This window comes from Oxyura jamaicensis, chromosome 23 (genome assembly GCF_011077185.1).
Source record: "Oxyura jamaicensis isolate SHBP4307 breed ruddy duck chromosome 23, BPBGC_Ojam_1.0, whole genome shotgun sequence".
In the NCBI taxonomy this organism is placed as follows: domain Eukaryota; kingdom Metazoa; phylum Chordata; class Aves; order Anseriformes; family Anatidae; genus Oxyura; species Oxyura jamaicensis.
Genome location: NC_048915.1, coordinates 3771490 through 3793776, shown reverse-complemented (window position 1 = coordinate 3793776; position 22287 = coordinate 3771490). Strand labels below are relative to the sequence as shown.

Genomic DNA, 22287 nt, shown 5'->3' with positions numbered 1-22287 from the left:
TGCCTCAGAAGAGGGTAGCTGCTGCTCGTGTGGCATAGAGCTTCTAAACAGATTGTGCTAGCTTGTCTCAAGTGTTGACTCTTTCCCTGAGTCCACTGTTAATAGGATCAGGAACAGTTAATGACTAACTTGATGTTAGCGAAGCTTGAAAGCTGTGAATTGTTCTGTGGGCAGTGACCCCGATATCTCTGACGATAACGGGGCTCCTGAAGTAAAAGATGCGTGAGCTGAGATGTACGAACAAGCCACGGGTTGCTGCGTTCATAGGTCTGGAGCTGCCTTTCACCTGCATTTTTTGCACAGGAATGTTTTGCTGCACTGCAGCTTGATTCATGCAGTCTGTGTTCCTTACAGCTGGTAACATCCTGAGGGTTCCCACTGTATTTATTACAAAGTACTTAACGACTAACACCTTCTACTCAAGGGTGCTAAAGCTGCCATCTGGACCAGAGGAGACTTGCTTTTCTCATCTGTACGCCTTCAAATGGTTTGTGTTGTATTTATGTTTGCCATCATGAGCCCTGCCTCAAGCACAGCTGCTGTTTGCAGGAAGGGGGCTACGCAGGAGCTTGCTGTTAGCAGAAATGAGCGATTTGTAGGTTCACAACAGCTGCTCTAACTCTGATCCATCCCCGACTGAACTGAGGTTATGAAGTTCCTGAATGCTGATGGTGGGGGGGAGGCAGGAACTGACTGGGTTAAATGCTGTTGTCTGTCCGAATGTGGAAATAACTTTGTGTCCCGATCCTCTCTCTGAGCAGGGGAAGTGCTCACACTCATCTCCCAAACAATGGATCAGTGCCCTGAGGAAAGACTATGGTAACACAATGTTTAAATAAGCATTTAATTAGGATTCCATTAGTATTAATATTGCTTTCAATTCCAAAAAAGTTAATTTCCACTTCTTTGTAGATATTTCAAAGTACAATATTAACTTCATACAAAATGAGCAATTAAGCAAACACCATTATTTCACATTTTACATTCTTCAAAAAATACAAATTCATATTTACTCTTTTTTTTGGGTTTTGGAGATGCTCTTCCTTTGGAAGTACTGTACCTGTAACTAACATCTTCACATTGCTCAATGTAAGCACATTTGTTCCCATGTTTCATAGTTAAATAAATTCCTTTAACACCATAAACACATTCTTGAATAACTGGGGTTCGTTTCTTTCGTCATCTCCAAGACCATTGCCCAGCTCCCCGTACGTGTCAAACAAAACAAAAGCAGTAAGTAGACAGCCTAAGGTTCTCCTGGACTCCCTGGTCTCACAGTTCTGCAGATGTCGATGCCGAGGACGACTCCAGTAACCAGCCAGGCCTGAGGTTAGCGCGTCCCTGCCCGCCTCGCTGATGCTAGTCAGTGTGAAATAGAACAGCAACTGCAACTCTCTCTCCAAAACAAGGGTCAGACAGACAGCTCTGGTTCAAAAAGCAAGTGGAAGGACACAAAGCTACGCAGCGAGAAACGCCAGCTACTGTCGCTACGGTACTGCAAAAACATACCCTTGGTTTTGCTGAAAAAGATCGTATGAAAAAAATTTCTTGTAAGAAAAAGTAGAAACTGCATTTATTTGAGAAAGTGTACACTGCATAATGAACCAAATTTTGGCCAGCTTGCACACCACCGAAAGCATGGTGTGGGATTTTTAAACTAGTTCCAAGAACACACACACTTAGACTATGTACACTACTACATAAATATCCAGTTTAATTTGCATTTCTCAGTGCAGACACAGAATCCAACTTCTAGAACATAGGATATATATCGAGACAAGACGCAAAAAAGTTAAAAGTTCAGCCCTGTCCGTGAGTATCGACTACAGGTAACGTTTATAAAAACTTGACGTTGTTTCCAAAATATGGTAAGGAGAAAACAGTATACCAATTAAAAACTGCGCGATCAGAAATTTGTAGGGTTTTTAAAGACATGCTTTTTAGTTTGTTTTTTTTGCCTTACGATCCAAATCGACTCTCACAATTCCGTCCAGCTAGCTCAGATTACTAATGCAAAGGACTTTCCACTCGTAGATCTTAATGCATTTTACAGAGAAAGGTTTCAACGTCCTCGTTTTACAGGGAGGAAACTGAGGCACAGATAGGTTAAGTGTCTTGCCCGAGGTCGCAGAGCCAGCCAGCAGCAGGATGAGGATCCTGACACCGAGGTCTCCCGGCCCTGGCTGCCTCCCGTTTCAGCTGCCAGCTGTGTTTCCAACCCCCACCCATCAGCAAGAGCTCTTCATCTCCAATCAACCTCAAGGTCAATTACGCCCTAACGAATTTCCCCCAGCAGTTCCACAACCAGCAGGCCAATCGTTAATGGGTTCTCCGAGCCGCATTTCTAATCGGTGCAGGAAGAGTACTGTAAACAGTTCAACGTTGCTGCAGTTGCAAAAACCAAGATCTGGGATGACTGCAGAAGTGCCATCCTCCGTGAAGTAAGGCAGAGAACAGGACATCAAAAACGATCTCGTGAAGACAAATTGTAAAGGTGCAACAAGCCTGCTCCAGAACAGCTTGCCATTTCTGATCACGCTCGTGGGACAGGAGAGGGAGGAGGCGAGGAACGGGGTTGGAGGAAGGTACTAAATCCCTACAGAAGTGACAAGCAGCTCCCCAGAAAGCGTGAGAGAAAAGGCCCGCTAAAGCACAGTGCTCTCAGTGGGATATTTGCATAGATTGGACGTTTGCTAATGATGCATAATTCCTTTTGGGTACAGACAGGGAAGGGCAACACGTCACCGAGCTAGTCACGAAATACACTCCATCAGACAGACACAGACAGACCGACCACGTGGGACAATGATCTTTAGCTACAAGTATTGCACCAAGTTAAGTGCTCATCTTTGCACACCCCTGTTAACTTTTACTCAGAGCAAAAATAAACTTTGTGAAAGTATATACAAAAGAAATTGCAGCAATTGGGTTAAAGATAAAATAACCTAAAGTGCATTTTAGATACCAGTATGAGGTTCTGCGAACTAGTCTTTCTGGACACAGTTAGCATTGCAGAAGTGCCCAATTCGTACTTTGTTCTAAATAATTCAGTACCAGCATTTAAACAGTGCTGATTTGCCATCCCTCTACCAACTACGAGCATGAAAAGCAACTTCTACAGCCTTCAACTGCGTGCCAGGTTTGCTTGCTTGGGTCGCTGCTTGGCCGCTACAGCTACCGACGGTGGCAATTAGACCCGTTAACATGTTTAAGCTCCTGCACCCATCTAGAAACTCTTAAGTAACCAAGTAAATCCCCACAAGCCACCGAAGAGCAAATCCTTTAACACAGAACGACCCAGAGCAGTCCTGCTCTCTGACTGATCGTTAAAGGGAGTTGGGAAATGCAGATTTTGCAGAGGGAGGGCACGCTGATCTCAGAGGCTCCAGCACACCAGCAGAACATGCCCCTTTCTGGGAGAACCCAGCATCTTACCAGATCTGCAGCGGTAGAAACTCCATTCTTTATTAAAAATCGTACTGCGAGTATGTGAAATGCCTGGGCAACGGGGGGAGAAGGGCAGAAAACTCCCTGGCACCAAGGATCTCAGGGCTGTGCTGTGACTGACTGCTTCCCCTTGCCAGCCGCTCACGCGCCTCCTGTTAATGACCACCCCAGCAGCGCAGCGTTCGATCACTGCGAGCCATGTCGGGTACACGCGGCATGGGTCACTCGGGAAAACAGCCCGACAGTTAAACAACAGCAGCACACAACTGCACGACGCAACGGGCGGGATGCACAGCTCGTGGCAGAGCAGGCTCTGCGCTCACAGAATCACACCGCTCGACTCGTTCCAAGCTCTAATTAGTTCCGCCTAAATTGCAGCCTGTCTGATGCACACACAAGAGGGTAACTGCACACCCAAAGCACCTAGAAGTCAGCATAAACCTGGAACACGTTGCTTTTCCTACAACACCGACAGGAAACAGTAGCTGTGAAGAGAAAGCAGCAGAGGGGTTAACCTCTGATCTCCCCTCGGAAAGGATCTGAGCAGCATCCTACTGCTGCTAATTACCACACCTCCGCATTAGCTTCCAATTTCAAAGCCTTTGGTAGATGTTTTACTGATTTCTACCACAAAGGAGTTTCTGAAGATGCTATCTGGCCTAATCACCGAGTTTTAGGTGAACTAAGTCACAAGTAGCAAGACTGGCGAGGAAAAATGCTTCCCTGAAGGCTGGAAAGGCTCAGGAGAGGTTGCCACCCCCCCCCCCCGCTGTCACATTTTGGGGCACATCTTGTACCCTCGTCCCCCTCAGCGAACACCCCACGACTCCAGGGGAACCTATGTGCTCCTGCGTTAGCAGACTCTCACACGCACACACTCACGTCCACGCACCCTCAAACACCGCGACGCCAAGGGAAGGCAGGAGGCCACTCGGTGGCCTGTGCCCCCTGGTGAAGCCCCACGCGCTCCAGGCGCCCCTCACGCTCCTTCAAGGCCAAGCTCTACAGGAGGGAACTGGAGGACACTCATCCGTGGGCAGACAGTCCCAGCCACGCAGACTTGAGGCTGTTTTTTTCGGTGTTCAAAGCAGTTTCTTGCTGCCACGCAACCAAACTGCATCACAAAACGATACTGTAGGGGGGAAAAAAAAGAGAAAAAAAAAACAGAGGGCCACCACCAGGCTGTCCTCGAGGGTCACCATGACAAGAACAGAACATCAAATGCTTTGTCAATCCGCATTTCGTGGACACAGACCTTATTGCTGCAGGACCCGCATCCCCTCCGTGATGGGCTGCACAGCACCGCACAGCCAACGCTCAGAGAGGAAACACAATCAGCGTGTTTCCAGTTCAGCCGATGCCCCTAAGCTCGTCGCCGCAATTAGCAAAACACCAAGCGCTCTGCCCTAGTCGAGTGACACGACACGCAGCACAGCCTCTCCTCCCTCACATTCACCCTAGTGGCACAACCCTAGTTTCGCCCTTCGGCGCTTAACAAGTGGAAAGGAGATGTCGGAGAGGTGAAAAGCCAGCCCCCTTCAGCCCGCTTCCATCTGTGCTGTGGCAGTGCGTTTGCAAGGGAATCGGAAGAGAGATAGCTTAAGCCACTGTGGCGGCTAAAACCGTGACAGTGACGTTGGTAAGGCTACACGGAGCATGTCACCAGAGGGTTAAAAACCTCCAAATCCTCAGGGATCCTGGGGAGGTCTGGCTGCATTTGTACGATTCTGTCCCCAGCAGGTGCAGAGAGCAGCTTTGATCAAATACGAGCAAAGAGCAGTGAAAGATCTCTATCCACTAGGAGTCTGCGTTCCTAAATTTAGTGCACAGAGACACTCCACTTTAATTGGCTTACAGTCGTTATCTTTGTATCTCACTAATAACAACACTGTAAACTGAATAAAGACTATTTAATATTCTTTCCTTTAACACAAAAAGACTGACAGGCAAAGCCATAAAGATGGATAAAACACTATAAAATTACATCTTTTAAAATAATGCAGCATAAATAAACCATTTAGAATGAGACTGCATTTATTGCAACATTACAGGCTTTTTGGTGGAAGGGGGGTTTGTGTTTTATTTACCCTGAGTAGGTTAGAATATAGACTTTCAGTTTGATATGAAAAACTACTATGTCGTGTAACATCTTTTAGTCAAGAAATAGCCCCGTGCACAAAAGCTGGCATTGCAGTAGGTTGGAGGCAGATTCAGGCAGAAATCATGTAGCTTAACAGAAAGGAGGAAGCGTTTCTGGACAACTGAAGGATAAACTCACTGAACTCAAACTGAATTTATGTCAAATCATTCTGGAAATTTTCCTAGGTTTGTTCTTGACAAAAGATGATAGTAACCAGCAAAGGCACCATGCTCCTGATTAAACAGTCAGAGGGCTCGTTTAAGGATGACTTGTTTCTGAACAGAGCCAAGTAAATCAAAAGAGCAGCAGACACCGATCTGACTACGTCCGGAACTCACTGCATCCTTCAAAGAGAGGCAAAGGAAACAGACTCATGAGTCTGAGCGAGCAGGGGCTCCAATCGTGTTTCCGTGTTGTGAAGCAGTGTATCTGCCAACATATCTCAAGTCCTAATGAAATTAGATGAACAGATCTGTCAGGAGCACAAGTACCCTGTGCTCTGCTGAAATAAGCTCCCCAAAAATTTCCGTAGGCTTTAGTAAAAGCGTTAGTACAATGCAAATCCAGGCATCACCTCCCAACACAGTGATGTGACAATCACATTCCCCCCAAAAATTGCAGATAAATCACCTTCTCCTACAACAAAACCATTTTCTGCTACAGCAATTTCCTTTCCCGGGCTCCCCTTATAGTGCATGGTTAGTATCAGACATAAGAGACGAAAGAAAATTATAGACCCAAGGAGTTGTAACAAAGACCCACTCGCTGCCAGTACCTTAAATTCCAAACATAAGTGATGTGCAATTGGAGACAAACTAACCCCCCTTTTTCTTTTTAAAATCTTTTTGCACACGAGTAACCTTAACTTCCGTGTTCACATATGACAAGCAAAAGTGACAGACAGTGCAGCCAAAACAGTTCATATATAACTTAGCTTTTTTTTTTTTGACTTTTCTTTTTTTTAGATAGATTCTCAAAGATGGATGTACCTGGGATGTGACTAAGATGACATCTGTGAAGCAGAAATAAGCCACAAAACTTCCAGAGAGGAAGGAAAAAGAATCGATCCTTCAGTTTCTGCTTCTAAGGAGAAGGGTTTTACCCTCCAGGTGCAAAAGAAAATCTGGAACATCTTCATTTAGAGAAGCTGCTATTCAAACCAATTTCTTCCTCACCCTGCAGTAGTGCTTCAATTGGAATTATATTGGATGGGGTTTCAGGGCTTTGGAGGGACAGGTAGTCCGATACATCCATGGCACTTAATGTTTCAGTCTGTGAGTCTGAAGGGGTAACTATCTGACTGCTCTGCCCACACGAAGGAGAAGGGGAAGAGGAAGGAAAGGTCTGAGGCTGCAGCTGGGGAGCTGGCTGCTCCGAAGCTTTCGGTTCAGGTGAGGAACATTCCTTCTTACTGGTGGCTTTGTCCTTGGCAGAGTCTCGGCAGGCACACTGACACTGGCAGGCCTCCTCCTGCTTTATAATGATGACAGGAACGCTGAGACCAATCTGCTGAACAGGGCTCCCTGAAGGGGAAACAGAGTTCGAGACACACGTAACCAAAGTGCGTAATTCCACCACGGGGAGAGACAAATCATCTTTGTTAGATTTGATTGTATACACCTCGCAGAAGAGATTACATGCTATTTTTTCAAGCACAACGAATACCCCTAGCAGATGACAAATAAATAAATGAGAGGTGCTCTCTCCTGATGAGCAGCCTGTACAGGTTGAACCCAGACATGAGAAGCCTGGTCTGAAGAGATCTTACCTATTTTTGACTATAATTGATTCAGATTTGCAATATAATAACACTGTACGGAAAGCACATTATAGAACAGAACTTCCACGGCTGTGTATCGAGATGAATCCTGCAGATAGTACTTACCAAAAACAATTGTTGAAGACCTGATTAAGTTTACCACTTTACTGCCCATTTAATGTCTTCATTTAAAAGAACAAAACACAAATTATGTCCTTGCACTTGTCTTTTGTTCTTCTACGTATGTTCCATTAAAATACCATTCTACTTTTATGAAATACTTATTTTTATACAGTACATCTTTTTATAAATCCTAGATCTAATTTACGGTTATCTTACAAGTTGTTAGAAAAAATACTACAGGACAGATCTCAGCACAAAGCCATAAGTCTACTGATTGCACTTAAAACCTCAGGAAAAATTAAAATTTGAACGATTTTCTTCGAGACTTCTGCAAGCAATTAAATCGCCACAAATCCTGGTCAAGCTAACACTACTGCAAACAAGCAAAGAGAGAGAAGAAGGTTCCGTGTCGAAGATGCTTACCTGTGTTGCCAGCTACTGGTAATGCAGTGGTAAAAAAAACCTTTTCTACTACTTTCGGAACTTGTGGCTTAAAGGAAAAAAAAAAAAAGAAAAAGAGAGCATGAGATGATTGGAAACAAATTTCTACTGTTCAAACTCCAAACAGCTGCAAGCAAAAGAAACAGGCATATACACTTGCCAAAGAGAACACACAGGGAAACTAATACAAAAATTAGCATTTGGTTTGGTTCTCTGCTACGTTCTGGCTATTCTGAAACTAAGAGTAATATTTCAGTAGTCCTAAAGATGGGGAGTAATCTCCCTGTGCACTACATGCCTGTTAACACAGCTTGTTTTGACAGCTGAATGACTGAATTCTTAAACTGCCGTGCTTGCTCATGCTGCTTGTACTTGCAGTCATTCACTGTTACCTATCTGCAACTGACAAAACCTAAAGTTGGCAACAGGACTGCTTAAAGATAAAACACAGTCTTCAATATCCAGATTTACTGGAGAACCAGAAACATCCTGTTTTCCCAGAAAACATATTATCTTTGTGAGGTTACATTACGAAGAGACAGACATTACAAAATGTCTGAATGCTGAAATTTTACAGTATCTTTTGTACTTGTCAAAAGGAATAGAATAAAAAACATATTCTCAGGCCATATGGTGCAGTGTCCTGGATAAACCAGGTTGCTATCTTCTGTGAGAAGTTTGTCACTGGGGAAAAGAAGGAGAAAACAAGATCTCTATTCACTTGGGATTTCTCTGCATCTATTCTCTATTCATTTCTCTATTTTAGGGACTGCATTGGTGATGTGTTTATCAATATTAATACGATAAGCTCTATATAATAAAGCATCCTGGTTTGGATCTTACAATTCCAGGTTTGATCCCCCTTTTTTTTTCCAAGGGGAAAGACTCTTACGAGGAACGGGGACGGTTCAAGCTGTTTCAAAGCTAAGCTAGATTTACTAACCATTTGTTCTTGGCTTTGTGGAGAACCAGTGGCACCATTTAATATCCATTGCAAGTTTTGCTCTCCCATGACAATGCTGGACTGTAGAATAGCGGTGCTTTGCGAAGGAGTAATTGTTATAGTTGGATTACTGGTCAGAACAGAGTTCGCACCAACAGGCACAGTCTGAACTACAGCCGGCAGGGGTTCAGTGGCACTCGGTGCTGTCGGGGCAGGTGCCCCAGCAACCACTGAAAGTCCTTGTACAACGGGCTGCGGTGGTGTCTGAGTGTGCTGCAGAAAGTCTTGGTGACTGGCTGGGAACTGTGTGCTGTGAGGAACAGGCACTTCTGGGGATTGTAAAACAGTTGCAGGATTTCCAAATGCAGCTTGCTGTGAGCTGGTTCCTATGGAGGGAGCAGCAGGTGCTGCTGAGGCTTGTAGTGCTGAATGCGAAGGCTCAGAGATGCCAAGCTGCAGTACAAGTGGAAGAGACAATGACGCTGAATCTCCTGCAGAAGGCGGAACAGCAGTGACTGAGTCTGCATGACCATTAAAAGCTTCAATCAAGGCAGCTGCCAAAAGAAACAAAGAAAATATATAAATACCTCAGTTCTCATAAGCTCTGAATAAACAGCCTTTTCAATAAACTTATCAGCTAGCTAATAGATTTTTGCTCAGTAAAGCACTACCACTTTGTGCTCAAAAACATACAATACTAAGCAATGAAATCTAAAAGCAGGTCCAAATTCAGGAAGCTGATAACACTGAATACTACACATTAGCTGACCAGCCCCATCTCTCCAAAGCCTTTCCATCAGCAGGCTCACGCAGCTACATCAAGAGAGGAAGTTTAAAGATAACACATACATGAAGTCCAAGAGCATCACTGTACAACAGCATGTGTAAATACATGGTCAGTTCCCCTGTCACTGCCCAAGTGTTACACCATCTGTGAATGTATTTCAACACAACAATATTTCAACACTGAAGCTGAAGTTTTCTATTTGCTACTTAAACTTATGTGGGGCAGAAGTCTTCAGTCTGAGTTGCTGATTCAAACACTTGCACGCAGAGAGGGAAAACTGTCAAAAAACTCCCTCTTAAAATAGCGCAGCCACAATTTGTACCTGTCTGCTTAGAGTCTTCCTGATTTGTGGTATGATCTGGGCTCTGAAACATAGACTCAAAGATACTTGCTGGTGAGATTGTGCTCAGGTCTTGTCCATGTGTCTGGCAAATAGAAAAGACAGGAAGTTATCAGATAACATTCCACCTCAGGTCTCCATAAACTTTGCACAAATCCCAGCCAGGCAACAGATCAATGTCGGAAACCTCTGCCCAATTAACCAGCCACCTTCAGGAAAGGTACATACTTCATGTACCTACCATAAAATGTAACATGATGCTTAGTTTTTATTACGCAAAATCAAATTTACCAACATAATGAGCAAATCCTTACAAAAATAAGCAAGTCCTTTAAAAGTCAAATATATTATTCGCATATATACTTTGTTCAACCTTTATTTACTGTAATACTCCACTGGAAACTGAAACAGACATTAATTCGGCCTTGATTTTTTGCAAAACCTTTTCTGGAGCAGAAATAAAATAGCTCTGCTTAGATTATATCCTGAACTATGCACTGCTCTCACCCACACTGCTATCAGAACAGAATATATTCAAAACCTGCATGCTGCTTCCACATTGAAGCACAAAATAAGGACATAGTCTCATCAGCATATAATTTTCCTCCATGTAAAATTTAAGCTCAGTCAACAGTTAACTGCGAGCAAGAACATCATTATGGTAAAATCAGATGCTGAGCTTTTAAAAACAGCTTGATTTAATCACTGCATATTTTGGAAGAAAATCCTTCTCGTTCACTTGGCTATTCTGCTGTTAGACTTCAGAACCATTTGCAAAAAAATAAGCCAAAGCTCTGTGCTGAAAGTGCCAGTAAAGTGCAATTGCTTCCTGAACAGGCTCTTCAAGTACTTACAAGTTTATTCACAGATGTGTTTGTGAAAAGATGCAATCTATTTAAATGACACCTGGCAGCTAATATTTAATAACCTAATTAAGTGACTGTGTCACTCAACAGATTATTCTATACAAGTGACCCAACTTAATACCTAAAACCAAAATCTAAACAGGAAAGACCAGGGAACAAATCCAAAGAGTGGGTATGAAGATGGTTCAAACATGTAATACTAGTTCTACTCCAGAGTAAGTTTTTCTTTTTCTGTAATAAAGATCTTACTCAGCTGTACAAAAACAATAGCTTGCCTTAATATTTGCTTATCTGTATTCTTGTCTGAAGCCTTCAAGTGAGCTTGCCATGCTTAGTCTGGACATGTATAAACTCCCCCACTCAAGCACAAGAAACATGCTGGGTAGTGTATCAACTAGTTACCTGCTTCATTCATGCTCAGCTAGCTCTAATCCTACAGCTCAGAGTTGATCATAGCTGCATCTCTGGCATATGCTGAGTAGTAATGTAATATCTAATTTGTATACACCATTCACTTCAAACTGATTCACTCTGACCAAATGTTATTTCCATACTGAATTATTTTCTTTTGTGACAGAGTACAGAACTCTGTGACAGAGTTCTCTTCCACTAGCAAAAGGGAAGTCTTTAAAGGACAGTGTGCTGGAGCAAGTGAAACAGAAGCAACCAGTCATATGTATCTAATCTGTGTTCCACTCAACAGAACAAATACGTTGTTAGGAAAAAACAAAACTCAAATTATGGGTGAGGCAATTCAGGGACAGTAACTCACTAGATTAGAGTTCTCCCGCAGTTCTGAATCTGTTGATATGAGGCTTAAGTCACTCAGACAAAGCGAGTGGCTTGTATCCTGCAAGGAAGAAGAAAAGCAGTGGGGTTAAATATTAAACAATAGTGGCAGAAATGCTTCAAATTACTTTTTAGAGTTCATACAATATAAGCAGAGCTATTCAGTCTACATAGATTTTTTATTTTATTTTTTTTACCTATGGATGACCCGAGTCTCAGTTCTAAAATCTAAGCAACAATATTGCTAAGCAAAACAAATTTAGCAGCTCTCAAGGATCTTAACATCTCTCACATTGCTTTACAAAAAAATTAAGCAACCTAGAACTCCAAATTAGCATATGAGCAAAGCAGCCTGTAGAATATAAAAATTCAAGTCATTAACAGTTAGTGTTTATTTTACTTCACACACATATTACACAGTGTTGAGTGAAACATAAGAATCTACAGGGAATAACTTGATAATGTATACAACTGCCTATACGCTTGTGCCAGTACTTGCTCTAGTCATCCAAGCAGCAGCAGCCCAAGTGTTAATTTTAATGTGATTAAAATGCGTACACAAACTTAGACATGCTTTTCTAAATAAAACTTCGCAACCAAATGCCATGCTAGAAGTTTCAGAAACGCTGATGCCACTGTTTGTTATCAGTGCACTGTGAACACAGCCTATGAGAGGAAAGCCTACGCTTCCACCTTGAATGCCAGCAATTTCAGAATTGAAATGGAATTCCTAGTTCAAAAAAGGGAGGCCACCACCAGTGCCTTCCTGGGAGATGGACACTGATTAGTTACAATTTCCTTTGAAAAGTTTAGCCTTAAAGGTTACACCTTTAAAACAAGTTACAGACCAAATAATTTATTCCACCAAAGTAAGGTTTTAGGGCTACCTAAACCAGAAGCAGTAGGAAGAAGAGCTACTAACCTCAGACACATTGTTATTGGGAAGTGCATTATAGGAATGTCCTTTCTCATGACCTTTCATGTGACTCTTGAGACTATACTGTGTACTAAAAGTCTTCTCACAGCCATTACTGGGACAGAAGAAAGGTTTCTCCCCTGTAGGCAGCAAAAACCAGACATAACAAACATAGAAACTTACATAAGAGACTTTTAAAGCACATAGAATACTAATAGCATTTTATACAAATATGATTTTCTCCAACACAACTCGTTATTACAAAAACTGAAACCTTGGCACAGGTTAAGTATATTCAAGCTCTTTCCACACTAGAGCACATCTTGGTAAGAAAAAAAAGCACCTTGCTTTCTCTACAGATTGCTACTTACAGCCAAGCCAGCAGCACCACCAGCTAACTGAAGGAGCAGTTCCTTAACCTGCTATCACAATGGCCCTATTCAAAAGCCTGGGTCCCACCTTACAAACAGTCTTAATGATACTCTGCAAAACAGTCAGCAATTACTGTACGACATGTTGGAACTTGTATGAATAGATCTGAGAGTCGCTATAATGCCACATAACACATGCATCATTCTTGGAGAGAATCTGGTAAATAAAAGGTTCCATTTTATCAAGTGAACTGACACAAGAACAGAATGTTCCATTTCTGTGCATCGCTACCGACACATCTGTGAAACATGCTGATGAATTTCAAGACCTGTCAGGCGTAAATGAAAGTGACTTTTCTCTGTGGTTCGGTTTCTTTGTTCTCAGCTGAAACATGAGCTGAATTTTTGATTGTCCAACCATTTTTTTATGTTATCAGTTTGCTTGACACAGGTCATAGAGGAGAGTCAGGATACATTCCTAGATATCTCTAGGAAAGAAGTGATTTATAGCTGGTTCACTGAGTTACATCTATTTGCATAGCTGTATTTAACAGTCCTGAATGTACTGCGTAACTTAAATAATAAAATCAGCGGGGCCAAGACTGATCTAGAGCCTTTTGTTTTTATAAACTACATCTAATTATATATAAAAAAAATACAACACTGTCCGATAGGAAAAATGTGTAATTAAATGTCCCTGCTAGGTTATTTTATAAGCAAGTTAGTATAAACTCCACAGGCTCAATAAAAGAAAAAAACAAATCTTTGGGACTTACCAGTATGTGTCCTAACATGTGTTTTGAGGTGGTGGCTTGCAGCAAAAGCCTTTCCACAGCCGTCATGCTCACACCTGAATGAGGCATCAGGGAAGAGTTAGCATCAGGCTTTTTTCATGCATTTGTTATAACCTCATGTCATGCTCTTCAAGTGTCACAGGACTCTGAAAATGGGCCTGACAGCAGTCTCTGCTAGTAAAGGTATGTCCCTACAGCTGCTATGCATGCTGCACAGACTTATCTTAAAGAATAAAAACAACGGTACCAAGACTGATCCTAGAAGAAACATTCTTTTTTTATGAACTACATCTAAATGTAAAAAAAAATACAATGCTGTCCAATAGGAAAAATGTGTAATTAAATGTCCTTGCTAGGCTATTTTATATGCAAGCAGAACTCTGAACGTGACTTTAAAAGTCAAGCATGAAGTCGTCGTTTGGGGTTGTGGGGGAATTCTCCTTCAGGGAATAACCTCTACATCACAGCACACATACAACGTGTTTTATAATCGTGCTTATCTTGCGATACACTTATGTCCAAAAAAATTCTCCTAGCTTGACTATTCTGGTCATTTGAAGACAGTTATTTCACCCACTTTTACAAATAACTAAGAGCACTCTAGAAGAAACATGCTCAAATGCTAGCCTTTTTTTTAAATTGGAATAATTTTTCATTAATGACAGTAATAGCTGCCATTTGGCACAGGTGATCCATTGCAGTTCTAGAGAAGCAAAAATTGCCACCCGGCAACCTACCGAAATGGCTTTTCTCCTGTGTGTGTTCGAATGTGCTTCCTCAGGTCACTGTGCGTTGTGAAGTATTTACTGCAGCCTTCTGATTCACAGTTAAATGTTTTCCCTGTGTGAAGCCTCTGATGTGCTTTCAACCTAAAAAGCATGCAACAAAAAAATCCTTTTTATGGTCTGTAGTGCAAGCCAGCCCCTGTCTGAGGCAAGCAAGCCATTCATTTGAACGCGAGGACAGGATTAAAGCTTCATGTAAGCAATTGATATCACTCCCAAAGTCCTCACACAAATCTGAGAATCCTTTGTCTTTGTGCTACCAGAAAATAAATAAACTAAGTTTGTTATTACAGGTTCTGTCATCCTGGATGGTTATACCATTGTGGTACAGCTTTTTCCCTTTTTGTGGGCTTTGTATTTGTATCTGTACATGGAAGAATAACAACAATTATATTCAGACACGACAAAAAGTAGATGTAACTTGCAAAAAAGCAACAGCCAGGTCTACAAGAGAAATAAATCCCTACCTATACAGTGTATTGAATGCCTTTTCACAGCCCTGCACATCACATTCAAACGGCTTTTCCTTAGTGTGCACTCGAACGTGGATTTTGAGGCTGTAGGAGGTAAGAAAGGCTTTGCCACAGCCTTCTTGATTGCAGACAAAGGTGTATTCCCCACGATGTGTCTTCTGGTGAGTGCGCAGGTTTCCGGCAGTGCTGTAGGTGCGTGGACAGCCCTCGAAGGTGCACTGGTATCTCTTAACCTGGGAGACAAAACGTTGTATGCTTAATTTTTAAGCATCTCTAGAATCCAGGCAGGGTAGAATGCCAGTTAAACATCAAAGACGATGTGATAGATTCTGTCTTCAAAGGCAAAAAAAAAAAAAAAAAAGGAAGAAATTGCAGTTTAATCCTAGTTTAATCATCAGACTAATTAATACATCTGCTGTACTACGTGAAGAAGAGTGGCACACGTTGGAAAGCAGGCTGACCTTAGAGAAGAATAGGGAACTAATAGAAGAGGGGGAAAATAATTCAAAATAAATCTACTTCGAAATCAATAGTTGAAAAGGACCCTAAGAGGCTACCAAACCCAGCTGCTGTTCTCATTTGCAGCATCTGTATTTCACTCAGGTGCTTACAGCAGAGCTCCGATTAATAGCTGAAGAAAAAGGAAGGTGAACCTTAACACCCTGAATGAGAACCACAGTTTTCAAAATCTCCTACAGCCTCCATCAGACCATTTATAACTTAATTTTATCTCAAAAGCAGCCTTCATTGCGCTTTGTTCTTCTCTTCTGCTTTTACTTAACCAGTAAATGCCTGAAGTGCAGGGACTCAGGCAACGTGCTTTCCATCACAGGTCCGTGTCACAGATTTCCCAGGCAGCTATCTCCATCACCAGGCAGCAGTTTCACCCTGAACTAGATCTGACAGTCTTCCCAGCCTCTGCTACAGGCAGAAAACGACCACGTAAGAAGCTTCCTGTGTGCAAGTCATAATGCTTAATTAAATCTCAGTCTCTCTTGTGAAGTAGAAGGAATAAGCCATCTGATATGTTCGAATAATCTCCCTCCAACATTAATTATCAGACCGACGGCTTTCATTTGGCTGCTGCCGTTGAGAAACCTTAACATCTAAAAGTAATTACAGAGCCCAGGAGAGGATTTGATGGCTGACAGGCAAGCAGCAGAAGAGCATTCCAAAAGATGTTGATTCTGAAATGCTTAAAAAGGCGATGCAAAGTCACAACAGAGGAGCAGAAACTTGCAGATCTAGTAGTGTAACGACTAGACGGGAGGAAAATCTAGCAGGACATGGTCGGCAATCCGCTTTTCCAAGGTACAACCTCACAGTACCCAGTATGGCTGCATAGAAAAGGGTGCAGACTGTCTTCAAAAACAACAAACCAGACAGTGAATCGTGGGTTGATACTGAGAGAAGTGGATGAGCCTGTACACGACCCACATAAACACGGGTTTCTACCCATCTCATGTCTCAACGACTGTCCTTCGCTTTTTGCTTTATAGATACGCCCATCAGAAAAGAGGGTTTGCAACTCATTGTTTTATTACCACAGCTTGGGGGGTGAAAAACTAACACAGGACCCCTTGACCCGTGCTCAGGTAAGCTTAAAATCACTTTAGTTGTAGTCAAGGTCCTGTCAGAAATATCTGGAACTTAGGTGGGTGCCATAAGCAGCAGGACACCAAAAGCACAGCGTTGTTGTGTGCCTCAGTAAGCAGCGAATATTTGTTAATCCTTTCATAAAATAAGTGATTTGATTAATGCTTTGTTAATACCACATCAGTGAAGGAACGGGTCCTCAGTAAAAGCACCATGAAATCTCCAGATGACTCCACACCACGTTGTTTTGTCCAAAACTTGTCTCCCGTTCATGTTACACAACGTCATAAGAACAAGGACAACGGAGGGGATCTGAAACACGTTATTTAGGATGCTAGCAGTTGTCGGCACTGTTGAGGGCTGCATCAGTGCTAGAAGGTCCAAAGGAGGGTGCAAAGTAGCAGCCCTTAGTGCTGTCAGGTGAGCCAAGCAAGCTCATCATTTCCTCTTAAGAACATGACTGCTAGATCCCAGCTCAACGACACGAGGACATGTAAATAACCTTCCAGGAAGCAGCGTGGTCAGCCAGTACCTTGGCATAAACACAAACACCGATTTTATTTGGGGTTAAGGGCAGATGAGTAAATAGTCTTAGTTACACCGACCTATTTTCCATGTTTCGTAGGGTATGAAATTGTTAGGACGTGATTCGAGAAAGCTTTATAAAATGTGAGTGGATAGGAGCTGCAAAATCTCTCGTGTAGTCTCGAGCTGTAGCCTCTTGTTGGTATCACAACATTTACCTACACCTGCTTTTGCTAAAACCTTATTGTTTGAAGAACATTAAAGCAGGTTGTGTGTACGAGAATACAAATACCCGAACTATGACACTAGAAAGACCTAAGAGTAAAGTAACTAGCAGCAGTTCTCATTCTGGGTAGCGCTGAATTAACTCCTGCCTCATGAATATCTGCTGCTAACAGCGTATTGCTCACTGGAGGTGGGTTTCCCAAGCTTTAACATCAACACTCGTCTCACTACTTGATTAATCCAGGGTGAGACTTTACTCCGGCTTATTAAAAACTACAGCTCAGAAGCCTTACCAGAATAAAGCCCTTCCTTTTTCAGAATATCTCCTTCTTTCAATCCTTACCACATTTCCATCTAGCAGCGGAAATAGGATTTGGTTTCTTGCTTTGTTTTTTAAAAGGGACACAGAAGAGGACCTACTGTACACTTGACTGCAAAAGCTTTAAATAATTAAAAAAAAAGGCAGTGGAGACATGATTCAGTTTCTTCTGACACTGTATTTGTTTCAAGACAGAGTTTTCCTTTTATTTCTAAGGACACCAGCTACCTCGGCTGCTCTCCATACAGGAAAGGTGATGAATTCTTATGAGAACATGTAATGAAGTGCCATGTTTGCACTCAGGACTTGACAGTCTGCCATGAAATTCACAAGCTGGAGCTAAACCTTTCTCCTCTGATCCAAGCTTTAGAGTAAAGCACTCCACTTACTACGGTTTTACTAACCCAGAAATGCATGTGTACTACTGCCCTGCCAATGATGTGCTGCACCAAAACCCGCTGTCAGTGTGGGCACCTACAACTGCTGGGATTTTCAACAACACACTAATTAAAAAAAACACATGATGTTCTTCCAACCAAGGAAATCGAAAAGTTTTGGAGATCTTCACATTCTTATCTAGTCCCTTTGTATTACTAAATAAGCCTCGAGAGAAGGACAGAAAAACCACCTACCCTTCAAAATCAGCTAAAGTTGTCAACGGATACCTGGGCATTACAACACAGTTACAAAATAATTAATTAAAATTCAATTGTGTGTTGAGGCTACCAAAACACAAGGAAGAGCATGGGCTGATAAAAAACAGACACCAGGGCAGAAAGCACATTTTATTAGACCAAAGCGTGCAAATTATCTTCAGGGATCATCAGATTCAGTACAGTTTGTATCAGTACTGAGGGAAATGCTCCCCTTGCTGTTAGTGAGCATTTTACGTATCGCAGTACAGGATATTCTCATAGCAGAAGGGAAGTAACACAGATGTGAGCTACCTAAAAATCAGGTGAGCCTAAGAAGCCTTCTACGCGTTTACATTTATGCCTAGACAGTGAGAGGAAGAGGAGAATATTTATTAATAACTGATTAAGGATCTGGTCCCTAGCTGCTGATGCACTTCTCAAAGGAAAGTGGCGGTGACACTTCCAGTTTAACGGTGGGACTGTGGCAGAGGCCTTGCAGTCCTCCCCTTTTCTCAGAGACTAAATCTTTATTGCACGAACAGAAGGACACTGCAGACAGAATGACATTAAAACTGCATGATAAGCAAATAAAACTTGTACAGCAGCAAAGCATTTAATTCTCTTTCCACATGAAGAACTCGAGCACATCACACACGGAACGATGCAGATATTGACCGCGAAGGGCTGGCGGTTACAGCAGCGAGAACCTGGGACCAGTGCCACAAGCAAGCGACAACAACAAAAAAAGAAACATGGCAGCGACAGAAACCACAGATGGCTGGGATACGGAGCACACAGAAATGGGTTGCTTTGGAGAAAAAGGCCGGGGCTGTAGCACATAAGCTTTTTGCAGAGGACAGCATGCTACTCAGGAGATGCACCAGAGGGAAGCTGGAAGAGGCTTAACGAAGCATTTGCCTTACAAGTAGGAGCTAATTGTCCAGTAATCAACAGGACTCGCAAGAGCTGAGCCCGTCACACTGACCAAAGGCTGCTTACATTGCTGTTTACCTTCAGTTCATCTCGAGCCCTAGAGACTCCCCTTAAACTTGTATTTTTCCCCCGTGTCATCACTGAACAAAACCAAATAAATGAAACTGGAATAGAAGGCTACAATCACGTTTATTCAGAGACAACTACAGTGAGAGAGGCGTATTGCAACACAAGGAAGCTGAAGGGATTCATGGAGTGTAACACTCTTCCTTCACAGGTGTCTAAGATGGACTCAAAGGTTCAGGACTTTAAAGCATTTCTCTCAGTTGTTAGAACCGCCTCAGATGTTTTGGAATTAACAAAGAATCGGACTGCTGGCACTCAGAGCTGACCCAAAGGGACAGGAGTTTTAAAGCTCTTTTGCCTCCTGACAGCTTAACAAGCATCTGAAATAATGGAACAAAAATGGGGGTTTACAAGACGGAAGAGATTCTGCTTCCTTAGGGCTTATTTCCACTTATTTCAAATTACAGCATAATTCCTTCCCCCAGCTAGAAAATTAAGCCAAGAGCTGGGAAATAATTTCAGCTAAAGAACTTCATCAGGCAGTTCCAGGTCTTGCAAGCCTTTTTTAAAAGGGCAGGGTGAAGAAATAAAGCAGGCTAATCGCATGGGTAAAGTCATCAACACCAATTCAGCTAGCACACACTGTTCTCACACATTGCAGACTGCAAGCTGATCCTTCTACAAAAAGGAAAAAAAAAAACAACACTGGCATGACTGACACACCAAAATTAAACACTTCAGCAGCTAAGGAGGCAGGATTCAGCAGCTACTAATACGAATAATAATTGAGCAAAAGAAGTTCCTTAGACTTAAATGGGTTTACGGAACAAACCTGGGTCCAGAAGCTTCGTGACTAATTGCGAAGCCGACCTCCCACAGCCACACTTCCTTGCTGCTGTGCGAGTGTTAATCAAGGTTCCCTGCTAATCTAAATTATTCAGAGCATTCAGACCTAGCTTCCTTCCTAACAGGGGCTCGTTTCTGCAATCCTCGCTCACGCTGTCAGTTACACAACCAGTCGATGCTTCTACCCCCGATCATAGCAGAGACACCTGAATAAATTTAACTTGAAGCAAGGTCCAAAAAAGCAGCACTCAGTTGTTAAAAATGCCTTGGCATTGCAGGCAACTTTGCATTACTTTGCACCTAGGCAGTAAGAAACCTCCAAGCTATCACCTCTCTGCATGCAGGCAGAATTCATCAGGGAAACAGGATTAAAAGGAGTTTCTATTTTCAATATATAAAGTCGATTCAGCTGGTACTCTGAAGCTTCTTCTCAGTTCCCCTGTGAGCAACGCAGTAAAGCTATAAAGCAATTTTAAGTTTGGCATCTTCGGCTTTGTATTTTAGCCATTTCAAATAGGGCAGAATTTAAACAGCAATTTGGCTGTGCTTGGCTCAGGAACAGGGATCTCCACAGAATAACAAAGCTCACGTTCTTTTTACTTGTCTCTGAACTCAGAAAATAATTCTCCAACCAATAAAACGCCACGAAAAATCACATACACTACCAACGTAAATAGGTTTTTGTTGCCATGTTCTCCTGCTATCTAGGATGTCACCAGGTATCAAGAAACACTTCCTGGCTGCTTCACAAGAGAGCAGCAGGACATGAAAGCAAAAACTGATGACGCTTGCAGATATGCTGCTGATACAAGAATCTGTGGGACACAATCACACCTACCTGCACGGGGCACTACTGTCACTAACAGTAACAGCAGGTGTAAGGGAGTAACTGCAGAGAACTAACTACACAGGAACCTTTAAAAACAGGGGAATCTGCTGCCTGCCTCCTGGCAGAAACATGTTTTCAAAGCATTTGAGGCCATCAGCTACAAACTACTCAAAACAAGCACAAAGTTTAGAAACGTTTTTGGCTACTTACTTCTTTAAGCTTGGTTTCTGGGCATTCAGACTGCAAAGTGAGTGTTGCTCCTTCGATATTTCTTGGCATAGGAGTCGAGCCAGGATTTATCGTCAGGTGAATCTGATCCGGAGAAATTATATGTTGCACATAACCCTGGGACATTCCTTCATGATCTGCTATTAAATGAAATCCTTCTTCATGACCCTCGGGTAAAAAAGGCAAGTGATCGCTACACTGTCCTTCATCCTCATCGTCCTCCAACACGCCGTGGTCCTGCTCTATGAGAACAGTCGTCCTGTCGTACACCGTCCCGGACGAAGAGGAGACCAGCCCGTTTTTATCGGCGAACCGCATCCCGTTGTCCTCCCGGCTCAATTCCTCCTCCTCCGCCTCGCAGCACAGCGCGGTGCCCTCGGGGCTGTTCTCCCCCATGGCTCCCCCGCCGCTCACTGCGACATCCTCAGGCTGGGCCGCGACAGCTCATCTGCAACGGAGGGGCAGGACGGGGAAGCTCAGGGGGGGGGCCAGGCCGGGCCTCGAAACCCCCTCAGGAACCGCCACGGGTGGCGGCACCGGGCCGCGGGCGGCTCCTCACGCGTCCCCCCCGCCGCCACCGCCGGGCCTCGAGTGGCCGAGCCCCGCAGGGAGTCCCCCCCAAGGCTCTCACGGCGCTCTCCCTCGCCTCACCGCGCAGCCCAAGCCCCGGGGGCCGCCCCCCGGCCGCGCTCACCGAGCCCCCGGCAGCGGCGGCGGCTCCTTCCCCGCCCCGGCGGCACCATGATTCCAGCGCACTCACTTCCGCTTCCGCCCGCGCGCGGCACGCCGGGAGCGCCGCGCCCGCCGCGGGGGCTCGCGGGTAAGGGGGAGGGTGGGGCCGCGCCCCGGCGCTCGGCCTGCGAGAGTGAGGATCCGGGTTCGAGTCCCGAGCCCGGCAGCGGCGCTGCTGTGAGGAGGGGGCCGGTGCCTAAAAGGGGCACACAGAGTCACGGAATGTCCCGAGTTGGACCCACAAAGATCACCGAGTCCAACTCCTGTGTGCTTTGGGTTCCAAGGGACATTAAAGCCCACCCAGCTCATCAAATCCCAGAATCATGAAGGGGGAAAAGCCCTCCAACATCATCTGGTCCAACCGCCCCCCCTACCACCA

At 43.6% G+C, this 22287-nt stretch overlaps 1 protein-coding gene across 1 annotated transcript; it reads right to left on the bottom strand.

Annotated features, from left to right (window-relative positions):
• Positions 1 to 1015: 1015 nt before the first annotated feature.
• Positions 1016 to 21995, bottom strand: MTF1 (metal regulatory transcription factor 1). The gene is made up of 11 exons (XM_035345769.1): positions 21871 to 21995; positions 21159 to 21624; positions 14969 to 15207; positions 14454 to 14585; positions 13699 to 13772; positions 12558 to 12691; positions 11619 to 11696; positions 9963 to 10065; positions 8854 to 9407; positions 7893 to 7959; positions 1016 to 7110 (listed from the first exon to the last, which is right to left on the bottom strand). Exons 2-11 carry the CDS (start codon positions 21570 to 21572, stop codon positions 6722 to 6724), a joined length of 2184 nt encoding a protein of 727 aa, XP_035201660.1. The 5' UTR covers positions 21573 to 21624; positions 21871 to 21995; the 3' UTR covers positions 1016 to 6721.
• Positions 21996 to 22287: the final 292 nt, after the last annotated feature.

What these genes read in the sequence shown, in the direction of transcription:
- MTF1 (XM_035345769.1), bottom strand. Translation starts at nt 21,572, where the DNA reads ATGGGGGAGAACAGCCCCGAGGGCACCGCGCTGTGCTGCGAGGCGGAG. An exon ending in GGAAGACTCTAAGCAGACAG is followed by an intron (nt 9,408 to 9,962) that starts GTACAAATTGTG and finishes TTCTTTTGGCAG; the next exon opens with CTGCCTTGATTGAAGCTTTT. An exon ending in CACAAAGCCAAGAACAAATG is followed by an intron (nt 7,960 to 8,853) that starts GTTAGTAAATCT and finishes TTTTCCTTTAAG; the next exon opens with CCACAAGTTCCGAAAGTAGT.